At 41.4% G+C, this 13,597-nt stretch overlaps 1 protein-coding gene across 1 annotated transcript in view; it reads left to right on the top strand.

Moving 5' to 3' along the window:
- Positions 1 to 13,597, top strand: part of PCCA (propionyl-CoA carboxylase subunit alpha) — a 436,534-nt gene that overhangs the window by 363,764 nt on the left and 59,173 nt on the right. The window contains exon 21 of the mRNA XM_075563454.1: positions 5,195 to 5,248. Coding sequence (XP_075419569.1) covers positions 5,195 to 5,248 — 54 coding nt within the window. The remainder of the gene's footprint in view (positions 1 to 5,194; positions 5,249 to 13,597) is intronic.

Below are 13,597 nucleotides of genomic sequence, written 5' to 3'. Positions count from 1 at the left end.
TGCAAAATATGTTTACTGAGTTGCGTTAGATGAAGATCGTAAGATGTGAGTTACGTTGGGATATATTTTGGAGGGAGAACAGAAAATACTGATTCACTATCAGATGAGAGGGGAGTTAAGGAACTCAGAGTTAACCACCACAACCGAATGATGGTATTATTTCTTGAGATGGAGAGGCTGGAGAAGATCAGGTTTGGGGAGGCAAATAAAAAAGTTGTGTTTTGGATTTGGCTCAGTTTAATGTGTGCATTAGATAGCCAAAGGTTGATGTCAACTTTATTAGTCCTGAGCTCAGAAGACAAGCTGGCAGTGAGAATATAAACCCGATAACCCAGATGTCCCTTTCGCTAAAAGATTAGCTCTGGAGGAGCTACCCAGAAGGTGGATGGAGAAGAGAAGGCACTGCACACTGCATGCTGGGCTACTGCAGCTCTTAGAAACAGGAGAGCCAGTGAAGACGACTGAGCCAGGACGCCCAGGGGGGTAGCAGGAAAACCAGGCAAGTGAGAGAGCCTTGAAGCTCGTGGAGAAAGTATTGGAAGCAAGAAAGCAGTAACTATTGATAATTCGTTTGTCATGTTTATGAATAAGATGAGGACAAAATTGACCAAGGTGTTGGACTAGATGCAAGTCTCAGGTGACGTTGACAAGAACGATACTGGTGTCCCTGAGTTCTTTTGAGAGGGTGTTCCAAACTCAAACTCACTGCCATCGAGTGGATTCTGGGTCATGGCGACCCTGATGGACAGGGCAGAGCTGCCCCTGTGCATTTCCAGGGGAGCAAGTCTTGAAGGAAGTAGAAAGCGCCGTAGTTCTCCCATGGAGCAACTGGTGACGTCACACTGCCGGGCACTCAGTTAGCAGCCCAGTGTGTACCCACTGCGTCACGAGGTCCCTTGTACGGTTATATGGAAAGGAGATGGGAAGTGCAAATAGAAGCCACAGGAGTCTTGGATTAAAGGAGAAGACAAGTAGGACGGAAGTTTTTTATCTTCGTTATTATTGAAAAAACTGGATCCCTTGTCTAGTGCAGTTTCCCATTGTTCAGATTTAGCTCCTTGCAACTCCACAGCGTCGTTTAACATGTTCTTGGAAATGAATATTTAGATTTAGAGGCGTAATCAAATGCAGGTACTGTTATTTTTGGCAAAGCTTCCTAGGCAGTGGCATGCCTTCCTTGATTGATCGTTACCTAGAACAGTCCTTTAAAACCATCTCCCCCTCAGGGATTTTTTGATTGGACCGGAGGACACTGCACAGGGAAGACGGGCTCATTACTGGGTCATTTCCTTTTACTGACCAGTTCTTAGAGTTCTTCCTTATCATTCTCCTGTGTGACTAAATTGGTCTGTGAGCACAGCCTGGCCCACCAGGCCGTGATGATGATGTTCCTGAGTAGAGCAGCCAGTCCACAGAGAGAACAACATGGCTGGCCCTACTATGAGACATGATGCCCCTCAGTGACTAAGGGCGATACAGGGGACAGCACCGGAGACACAGTGTGGGAATTGCACCTGACCTGATCCCACCACACCGAGGCAAATCACTGGGGGAGTGCAGCAGAACAGCAAGGGAATGGAGTGGCAAGGTCCCCAGGGAATGCTGAAAGTGGACTTTGGGGCCAGGGCGTGGTGCCCCAACAGACTGGACTGGAAAAACGCTCCTAAGGGCCAGCAAACGATCCCTGAACTAACTACAAGCTTTTCTCTTGTGGAAAAAAAAATATATATTCATTATTAATTCATGTATTTAAGTATATCTTATGGTCTCTAATCTATTGCTGCTATTCTTATTGATGCTCAGGTTGTGCTAAAGGGGTCTCCTCCAATTGGCTCCTGAGTCCTTTTGATATGAGTCTAGTCTTCGATAGCTCCCTCACTTTCTTAGATGATGAGATATATGAGACTTGTTTCTGCCAGATCTGGAATGAACCATTGTCCCAAGAAGACTGGCTTATTGTAATTCTGTTTTGTTGAGGGACTATAGGTACATGTAGACACCAGAGTAGCAGAGATATTAGTTGCTAATAGGACTTTTCCGTGAATTTATATATATATATATATATATATATATATATATATATGAATTAACTGGGGATCTTTAAGAATTACTTGGAGATCTTGTTAAAATGTAGACTTCTATTCAATAGATCTGGGGGGTTGAATGCAAGCTCTCAGCAGGGGGTAAAACCAAAAAGAACTGGTCCAAAACTCTGATATGAACTCATTCTGCCTAGGAAATGGTCTGTCTCTGTAAATGTTTTCCCATTTCCTTCTGGCTGCTTCCCTTATTCACCCAAGCAGCCAATCTTGAACTATTTACCATACCTTAAACTCATCATCCATTTTTTTGTCTGAAATTTATATAAAATGTCCCATGAGCCCCGAAGTTTCTCTTCTACTTTCTTTTTCACAAATTCTTGTTCATTTTTAAATGCCCAGCTTTAATGTTGTATTAGGTTTGGGTAGACTAACGAGCAAAACAAATCCAGAGACCCTCATATAAGTGTAAGAGAGAGCTTCTATATCAAGAAGTATTTGATATCAGGAAAACATCCCAGCACAGTCCAGAGCGAGCAGTTTCATTTGTCCAATACTAGTCCACAAATCGCTCTTCAAACTCATGCCGTATGTGCAGCCATGCAGAATGCAGGCCAGTGAGTGCAGAGTCTTGTGGATCCAGTGGTAGTGGAAGCATCAGCAAGGCTCTGGCTGCCATCAGTGTGGCGGCCCATAGTGGCTCGTCAACAGCAAGGTGAAGCAGAGTGTGTGGCCCGTCTCCAGGAAGAAAGAAGAGGCGGCCAGCCTTGGAGTCCTTTATCTCAGTAGCCCTCCATTCAAGCTGCAGCCTGATTGACAGGCTGAACTCCCCCCACATGTTCTTAGGGAGCCATGTTGGCACACGAAACCCTTACTCTCTCAAATGTCTACACACAAGTCTTTCTGAACTTTTATGGCTAGCTAGTTAATCTGGCCTTTGTAATACTTTGTATAGAACTTTGAAATGCTACTTATTGAATTATAATATCCATTATGATGAACTTCTTTCATCTGGCATAATGCTTTCAAGGTTCTTCTCTGGTAGATTTATCGGTGTCTTATTTCTTTTTATTACTAAGCAGTATTTAATACTGAATAGTAATAATGATATACCATATTTTATTAATCAATATATCAATTGATAGACATTTACATTTTTGCTATTATGACTAAGGCTGCTATGAAGACTGTGTGTCTGCAAATGTATTTTATATTCTTGTAAAAAGATGTAAAACACAAATTTGCCAACTCAGTATTTCTCAGAGGTACAATCTAGGGAAGCCAATTACATTAATTATATTTTGCAACCACCGCCCATTATCATTGCCAAATTTCTCATTGTCATAAACATTCAGTGCTTCTCAAACCATGACTTCCCTTCCCCCACCTCCCAGCCTTGCTAACCACTATTCTGCCGGTCCTTATTATTTCACATAAGTGAGATCATGTGACATTGGGCCTTTTACTGAGTGTAACATTTTCAAAGTTGATCAATCTGCAGCCTGGATCTGGATGCATGGCTGAACAAGATTCCATTTGTACGTATGTACCACATTCCATTTATCCGTTCATCTATTGATGGACTCGAAGTTTGTTTCTATTTTTGGCTATTGTGAATAGAGCTGCAATAAATGTGTGTATGTGTTTGTTTGCATTGCTGCTTTCTGATCTCTTGGGTCTGTACCTCCAACAACAATAACATCAACAACAAAAAACCAAACTGCCATCGAGTTGATTCTGACTCATAGTGATCCTCTAAGACGAGGTAGAAATGTCCCTGTGGATTTGGAGACTGTAACTTTTAGAGGTGTAGAAAGCCTCACTGGGCCATATGCTAGTTCTAGGTTTAACTTTGCTAGGAGTTGCAAAATTGTTTTCCACTCGGCTGTACTATTATATATACTGCCAGCTAAAGATAAGGGTTCCAATCTCTCTACATCCTCACCAAAATTTATTTTTGTTTTTGTGTCATTTAAAAAAAAATCTTTGCTACCCTAGTAAAAGTGAGGGGTGATATCTTATTGTGGTTTGATTACCTTATTGGCTAATGATGTTAAGCATTTTTCTTGATATGCTTATTGTCTTTTTGAATATCCTTTTTGGTCAAATGTCTCTTCAAGTCCATTGCCCAATTTATTATTATTATTTTAAATAATTTTATTGGGGGCTCATACAATTCTTATCACAATCTACATACATCTGCATACATCCATTGTGTCAAGCACATTTGTATATTTGTTGCCATCATCGTTCTCAAAACATTTGCTTTCTACTTGAGCCCTTGGTATCAGCTCCTCATTTTCTCCCTCCCTCCCCGTTCACCCCTCCCTCATGAACCCTTGATAGTTTATAAATTATTATTATTTTGTCATATCTTACACTGTCTGACATCTCCCTTCACCCTCCCAGTATTGCCACTCTCACCACTGGTCCTGAAGCGATCATCTGCCCTAGATTCCCTGTGTTTCCAGTTCCTATCTGTACCAGTGTACATCCTCTGGTCTAGCCAGACTTGTAAGGTAGAATTGAGATCATGATAGTGGGGGCAGGAAGCATTTAAGAACTAGAGGAAAGTATGTTTCATTGTTGCTCGCCTGTACCCTGACTGGCTCATCTCCTTCCTGTGACCCTTCAGTAAGGGGTGTCCAGTTGCCCGCAGATGGGCTTTGGGTCTCCACTCTGCACTCACTCTCATTTACACTGATGTGATTTTTAGTTCTTTGATGCCTGATACCTGATCCCTTCGATACCTCATGGTCACACAGGCTGATGTGCTTCTTCCATGTGTTGCCCAATTTTTATATTGGACAATTTTTGTTTTCGTTATGGACTTGTAGAATTTTTATATGCTTTTAGATCTAATTAGACCCTTCTCAGATAGATAGGTCCCCAAATTTTTCTTCCAATCTGTAGGTTGTCTATTTTCCTGATAAAGTACTTTAATGAACCTAAGTATGTAATTCTTAAGAGTTCTCATTTAAAAAAAGTTCTCGTTGACCTATTTTGCCCTTTGTTGCTCATACTTTTGTTCTGACATCTGATAATCAATCCGCTCTTGCGGTCGCATCCCAAGGATGTCTTCTATAGCTCATGGCTTAAGCTTCCACATGCGTGATCCGTCGTGGCTAATTCCATTGTTTCCTTTTGTTCTCCAGTGTCTTTCTCGAGAAGCAGGTGGGAACGTGAACATTCAGTTTCTCGGTACGGTGGTAAGTACAAAAGAAGCCTTACTTTGTGTGTTCCATTCATTTACAGAGGGGGAAATGCAGTTAACCATTTTAAGTCCACGTGTCTCAACCTGCGACACATTACTGGGTGTGAAATGGAGGTACCTGGATTAAGATGTGGATTCTTCAGTGTATGAGAGACACTTTCAGATATAATTATTTTACTCACTTCCTATTGGGGAGAAAATCACTTTTAAATTGTAATTTATTCAATACTTGGAGTGTTTTCTTATTAAAGATTGTCTTCCTGTTCTCATAATTACAAGAACATATTATCTAAATGTGCATTTAGAACTAATGCGGCTGATTTGTTTTGTGTTGTTTTTTCTTGCTTTATTATCTAATCTTTTCAAAGTCACGTTTGTAAGAAAACAAATGAAATCATGAAATTTTTTCTACTTATGGTCCTATGAATTAATATCTATATTGTTATGGAGAATTTATAGTAATTATTTTAGTAGACTTTTAATATTCTGTTGAATAAATTAAGACATTTTGCTTGCCTATGACTCCCACTTGTTGGTATTCAAGTTACCATTTTTTAAACCATTATAAATGGTCTCATAAGTAAACAATTTTGCTTTTCTAGTGTTTCGACATATCTTCATTCCATACATTTCTGTCTAATTCATTTTATTAGTTGCATAGAAGTACGTTATATGGATGTGTAGACTGGCTTATTGTCCCTCAGTGCTTGATTTATCTACTGATTTTCTGTTCAGAGACAAATTTGTGCCTCTAAAACTCAGAGGACATCTGAGTTGGGTATACATGTAGGAGGGGCTTTTAAAAGTTCATGGGAAAATGGAATTCAAAGACAATGAAGGTTTTCCCCACAAACTTTCTGTTTAAAATACCACAGATAATACATATCCCCTCATGTATTCAGCGCATCCACAGTTTATTTAGGTTTCAGTATCTATCACTTTTGTTACTGTTCCCCAGATATAACATATCGGGGTCTCTATACAGGAATGAAAGCATATTTGACACTTATGAAAGCTGAAAAATAGCTCAGAAAATTAGATACAGGGATATATCTGTCCGAACAGTTATTTGGAGTCCCGGACGTGACTTGTGTAATGCATCTTTTGCATCATACCACTTGTTGATTCCAAGTACTGTATATATGCAAGTATAAACTGACCCGAATAGCAGCCAAGGCACATAATTTTACCACAAAAACTGCATTAAAATGTGCTGAAAAACTTGGCTTATACATGAGTATATATGGTATTTTTGTATGGATTACCACCCCACCCCCCATATGTTATCACATATTGAAACTCTAAGGATGGGTGTACCTAACTTTCAGAAGAAAAAACTGAACATAGAGATTTCAAATAAATATTCTGTTCCAATCAACCCATGAATGGTCAGACTGCGATATAAAACCAGCTCTCTCTGACTAGTGTCAAGCTGCTGTCAGAACACATTGCTTTACTACAGCATAACCCAGGATCTCTTATTTGATAAACTACATATTCCAGAATTTTTCCAGGACACCTGTGCCTCTTTAAAATGGGATGTTTCTGGGCTTTCATTGTATTTTGGTCTGTTGTTTACTTGGCTTTGGTGAAACTGAGTGTGTTTGTCAGAAAGTATAGCTCACACAAAGACAATGCTAAGTAGCAACTGGGATCTTAAAAGCATTGAGTGGCTCTCTAAGGGACAATTACTGATCTCTCCCAATCTGGAGCAAAGAAGAACGAAGAAAATCAAGGATGCATAGAAATAATTAGTCCAATGAACTAATGGACCACACAACCCTGGAATGAGAACTAGATGGTACCTGGCTACCACAACTAACAGTCCTGAAAGGGACCACCTTAGAAAATCATGGATAGAGTTGGAGACAATATGCTACAAAACTCAAAATTGTAAAAAAGACTAGGCTTAGTGTGGGACCCCCAAGGTTGTGGCCCTTGGTTGTGGAGAAAGAGAACAGCAACATCAGGGAGGTGCTTACGCCATAGAAAAGTGCACATTTGAGATCCAAAGGACAGCATTTGTCCCAGGACAAAATCTAGAAGGCAGGAGGGGTTAGGAAAGATGAAGGAAAGGAAATGGGCGGGAAACACCGGGAGGAAGTGCTATCGCAGCGATGTACGGGGATTGCAATCAGCGACGTTCCACAAAATGTGTTTGAAATGTGAGTGGACAACGGGTTTGCTCTGGAAACCTTCATCTAGTTTACAGTGCAAAGTTAAAAAATAAAATAAAAGACGAATAACAATGAGTACGGGGGGGGGACATGCACTGAAATGGATGGTGGTAAAGACTGCATACCTCTTCTTGCTATGGTTGAACCATCGAAATGTATGTGTGCATGACGTGCCAATAAAGCTGTTAAAAAAGAAGAAAATGTAAGTTCACCAAAAATACGAGTCATGGTGTTTTACTTAACCAGAATTCCTAATTTGGAATATGCTTGCCAATAGCGATGCATATCTTATTACCACTTTCAGAAAGCACCCATTACTATTTCTCTTTCAAAGTTTTGTATTAGAATCATTGTTTATATTTCATTTTTAAGGGGCCCTAACATTGGAGTAGACGTAGCTCAGCAAGGACGTAAGATAGTGCTTGGGAACAGTGCAGATTGCCTAGGTCACACTTGAGCAGCTTCTTCAGGACTGTCACGCTGGCATTTGCCCAAGGACGCGGGGAACTATCACGTTCTATGTCTTTGACGCTTAGCCAGAGAGCTTAATGAAGCCAGATCATGCCGAAGTCCTTAAAGCCCATTTAAGTCTCAAATTGTACACTTTAAATTAAGTTTTTATTGATAATAAATATACTTTATTTCTTATTAGCCTTGAAAGCTAGCGTGATAATATCAGCCGAATAATTTAAACATGTTTTACAAAGATTTACCATTAAGAGCGCTATTAATATGACCCTGGATACACTAGCGCAATTAGATTTCAAAGTAAGCATTTAGGAAGTAACAGCGATTAATGACAACCATCGAAAACAATTTTGAATTCCATCAGTTTAACTCAGGAGGGTAAACTTAATATGATAATTCATCTAGTTGAATTGTATCAGCTTAGCAGGAAAGTATGTAAATATGTGACCCTCACCTAGCTTCTAAGTGGATGCTGTGCCGATAGATTTATCAGTTCCATTAAAGAACTTTGGGGAACTTTGGAATTTCAGCAATTGTCCCCTTGGAGGTTGAAAACTGAACCTGATCTCATACTGGGACCATTCTGGTCTGCATATTTCCATAATTTGCCTTTGCTGCTAATATGACAGCAAGACACAAATAACTGTTTCTAATAATATCAGATGGAGTTGTGGAGGACAGCATTTCAATGTAGTAAAAGACCTCCCCGTGGGGTTGTTATTGCCACTATAGAACAGCAGTTACACAGTTGCAACGGTAGTCTCTTAATTGATTCGTTTAATTAGCAAGAGCTGAAGCTTAGGCTGTATCTTGTCATACCAGAGGACCCAAAATCTGCATCATTCCTATTTATACATATATAAATATCATCCAGAACTTTGTTTACTTCTGAAAATTCACTTCGATTTGTTGAATTTTCTTAGCACCAATTCCCATTCACTTGGAATCCAAACAATTTGAAAATGGAAAGAAAGAAATAAAAAACAAAACAGAAAACAAACAAAAAATACCCAAGTTTCTTATTGTAGTATTCTTGTGAGAAGTAAACGTGATCGTGCAGCTTCGGGTTATGTATTGTTTCCCAGAAATAAATTTCTGGAAAACTTCTTCAGCCTTTTCTGGCTATAAATCCATAAGCAGTTCCTCCTTTTATATTTCTGACCTAAATCTCCTTGTTTTCCTCACCTGTAACTTCTCTTTGCTCTTTCCTCCTTCCTCTAGGCCGCGTCTTTCTCCTTTCCAGCGGTGCTCTAGGAATCTGGCGCACTGCTCCTCGTTCTGCACCTGCCCCATCCTGCCATTCGGCTCCCTTAAGCCTACTCGCTGAGGCTTTTCCCTTGGGATTGCGCCGTGGCAGCTCAGATGACTACTTGCCCCTTGCCTGCCTACCCCATGGTCCCAATGACCTTGCATTTGACTATTTTATGTTTGAAATATATACAACAAGCTACAATGTAAAGGACATTTCTAGTCTAGAGATCAGGGGTACGATTAAGCACTAGCATGTTAATTGGGGGTTCAGTAAGATATAGAGACAATATTGGAAGCTCTGTGAATAGATGAAATTGCCCAAGGGGACAGTGAGGAGGGAAAAGACAGGACCAAGAATAGAAATGCCCACATCTGGGGGAAGGGCAGGGGGGCGCTCACCACTGTAATTGTCTTAGAAACCATGACGTTACTGATTGTTTAAATATTTATCATTTATGTGGTATTGGAAGCCAAATTAGTTTAACCTCAATCACGATTTTATTACATCCTAGAGTGGCACTAATTATAGCAAAGTATCTCAAAAATCCCGCTGTCATCTACCATCACACCTCCAGATAGAATTCATTTTAATGAATAGTTTAATGTCTTTCACTTGTATGATGCTGTGGGGTTTCAGAGCACTTCGACAACATATAGCATCACATGTAATCCTGTCTGGTTTCTAAGATAAAGGAGACATAAGGTACTGCATAGCACCTTAGAGTGAGTTGTAAAAATCAGACCCACAGCACGCCATGGGATGTTTTGTAAATCATTGGGAATTATTGAGGAAAATGTTCATAAGAATATTTGGAATTAATGAGTTACATGTTCGCAAGAATTTTCCGTAAGCCATATGCAGCCTGCTAGTGAGTGCTAGGGTAGGAACTTTGCGAAATCGAACCTTCAGCCCCCTTGTTTTCTGTTCTCATCATCAAAAAAGCTGTGGTCTACTTTCAGGGGACATACTAGTAAAACATCTGAAATAGTAGGTGCCTGCCACCTAGTAACTCACTCACTGTTAAGGACCTCACACTCCCCCGTCAACATTTGGCCTCTCATTTCTCCGCTCCATTTGTGCTTTCTTGGAAAGATGCCGAAAGGACTCTCGAGTGCGTCCACAAGTTGGTGCTTTGACAACAAAAGCCTTCAAGAGGAAAGTGTTTATGTTTTCCTTTTCTTTGAAAAGACAAATTTATGCTCATCCTACGGTTGCTGCTGTTAGGAGCCACCGAGTTGGCTCTGGTTCTCAGGGACCCCGGGCCCCACAGAAGGAAGCACCAGTCGGTCCCGTGCCTCCTTCAAACAGCCCCGGCGTTTGGCCCAGTGCTGCAGCCACCGTGTCAGACCATCTCGTCATGGGCCTTCCTCTTCTTTGCTACATTCTACTTTAACAAGCACGATGTCCGTTTCCAGGGACTGGTCTCTCCTGACAACATGTTGGAAGCACGTGAGGTGAAGTCTCACCCTGTTGCCTCTAAGGAGCTTTCTGGCCGTACTTCTTCCAAGACAAGAGGCGTTAGTCCCTTTGGCAGTCCATGGCCTCTCAGTCTTCTTCGTCAGCATCATCATTCAAATGCCCCGATTCTTCCTCTGTCTGTCTTCCTTACTCACTGCGTACCAGGCGATTGAAAATACCAGGGCCTGGGTCCTACGGTCATGACCTGTTGTATCGGTTAGTGTATTGCTATCGTTGAGGCGAAAGCATGTGTTTCAGCTTCTACTTAGATGCAGCAATGCTTTTAAGAACATCTGCACCTTCGATGAACCATAACGTTCACTCAGAGCAGAGGTTGACCAGGAAAGCCTGTTTGAACATTGCTGCCGAAACTATATTCATGCTAGAAGGTGAAATACTTCTGACATAATTCACTTTATGATGATCTGTGTGGGGCTCATTTGATCTCACTAGCCTCTCTTTGAAAGGAAACCATTTTAGGTAAGCCATGCCATCTAAGGCCACTGTAATGGGTTATGATGTAGTATTAATCATATGTACCTAAAAATGATTTGATTGCCCTTTAACTTGTGGTGAAAATTTAGGTGGAAATGGCAGCTTTCCCCCCCTCTTCCTTGCAGACTTGGACCAGGAAAGATTCGTTCATAGTGGTTCCCAACTGTACCACGGTGAAAAGCCACCTGGAAAACTCGCTAATGGTCAAAATCCCGAAACTCTATTCCTAGAGAGGCTGAGTCCTGGGGTCTCAGGTCTCACAATGCAAGTTTATTGCCCGGGAGTCAGTGTCTACTCGTAGCGACTCAACGGGACAGGCTAGGACTGACACCTGGGCGTTTCCAAGATTCTGATGCTTAGAAATTTGCTTTCACCAGAAGTCAGAATCAAACAAAACCACCAGGATAAGTATTTGGAATGTGTGTGTGTGTGTGTGTGTGTGTGTAATTATGGATTATTAAACAACATTTTATTGTGGTTTGGGTGAAAGTTTACAGAGCGCATCAGTTTCCCTTTCAACAACGTATACAGATTCCCTTTCATGACGGAGTTTGCAGCTCCCTCTGTGTAAGGGCACCCGTCCCACACACCCTTCTTTGCTGGTGCATCTCTTTCGCTGCATGGCACATGCATGGCAGGATGACAGAACAGTCATTCAAGAGCTTGTTCCTCATGGCTGTGACTGTCCCCTTTATGGGTCTGGCTCCCGTGTGGCAGCAGGTGATTGCTGGGAGTGGGTTTGTAGAATCTGTATCTAGCAGGACATGGATCCCAACAAACATGCTATCACCTATGTTATGAGGTAAGCGTAGAGGCAACAGCACCGATGCTTCTTAGTGTATAGAAGGATAACAAACATTTGGCTGTTTTTAGATTCATTAAGCAGATCGCCCATGGACAGCCATTCATGAAATCTAGAGCGAATTCTTCTTTGTGTCATTGCATTGTTTATTTGGAATTAAAACAACAACTAGAGTAAGTCTCCTGTTCCTGCTTACCAAAGATGCTTCTCATATTGAGTCAACAGTGACAGGGGACAGTTAAGCAATGGATGCAAAGTTGCTGCTCTCTATGTGGTCCTCAATTTAATTGAAGTCCAGTCATCTTTCTGATACGCCATTAGAGAGGCTGTATTCCAGTATCCCCTTACAATGGCAGAAACAAGAGGTACTTCTCTGTTCTTTCATAATTAGCGTTTACGGTCAGTTATTGTAAAATGGGCCACTTTTCCCCCTTAGGCATGGGAGGTGTGTGGTAGGATGTCTGCTAAGTTATTCAAGAAGCCAACTAGTACTAGCAGATTTGGAGCTTTCCCACGCCGGCATGTTTTGTATGGTATAACTTCTCAAGATTATGGGGGAGCAGCTTCGGTAATTACTGAGGTATCGGTGTTAATTACCTAGGGTAATTACCAAGCATCAGGGGCTATGGTGAAACTGTGAAGTGCTCTTTGATGGAAATAGAATCCCTGCCTGATTTAAAGGTTGGGTCAATAATTAGTATATAAGGTATAACAGTTACCCTTCCACATCACCATGTCCAAGAGGTTAGAGCAGTCACTGTCTGTCTCAACTGCTCATTAAATCCACCGCTGGACAGGGTGACTGTCACCTCCAGGGTGCCTGTCCTGTGCCTGATACTTGACATTCACGATCTCATTTAATTCTCACAACCACCATTTAAATAATGAGGAGAAACTCCCTTTTATAGGTGAGAGAATACCGCTACTGTACAGTTATGGAAGTGAAGAGATTTGCTCGCGACAACACATAGTGTGAGGGCAGAGCACGAACCTTGCTTCCTTCATTCTGGCATCTGGGTAGTTTGGACTTAGATTTTCCCACACCCCCTTTTCTTCCCTTATTCCTGTCTTTCACAATAAATATTGATCTGCCCTAAGGGGTCAGTAATGCCAGAGTTGAAAGTCCCTGGTGTACTCCATTAACTGTCTGGACTGTGCGTTGGAAGACATGTCCATCTTTCCAGTTGGAGCCCCGCCCCTCCACAAAACCCTTCTCTCACTCTGGATACTGCCCTTCATTCTCCCCTGGATAAATAGTCCACAAGCTTATGCGGCTAATGTACTCTTGACCAATGTATGGTTACTTTATGGTCGGATGAGGTATCCTATGACCAGTATATTTGGGCATTGAATAAGGAAGACCAAAGAAGAATTGATGCCTTGGAATTATGATGTTGGCAAAGAACACTGAAAGTACATGGACTACCAAAAGAACAAACAACTCTATCTTGGAAGAAAGAAGTTTAGCCACAATGCTCCTGCCAAGCAAAGATGGCTAGATTTCATTTTGTGCACATTGGGCTTGTTTTCAAGAGAGACTAGTCCCTGGAAAGGGCATCAGGCTTGGGAAAGTAGAATAGACTGTGGACAAGATGGACTGACAAAAGTAGGCCAAACGGGCCTGGGCAGTGTCCTAAACTGCCATAGTGACCCATACAGAGGGTTCCTATGTCATACAGCAGTGGTTCTCAA

The sequence above is a fragment of the Tenrec ecaudatus genome, chromosome 11 (genome assembly GCF_050624435.1).
Source record: "Tenrec ecaudatus isolate mTenEca1 chromosome 11, mTenEca1.hap1, whole genome shotgun sequence".
NCBI lineage: Eukaryota > Metazoa > Chordata > Mammalia > Afrosoricida > Tenrecidae > Tenrec > Tenrec ecaudatus.
Note: the sequence above shows the minus strand (reverse complement) of the source record. Positions and strands in the feature narration are given on the sequence as shown.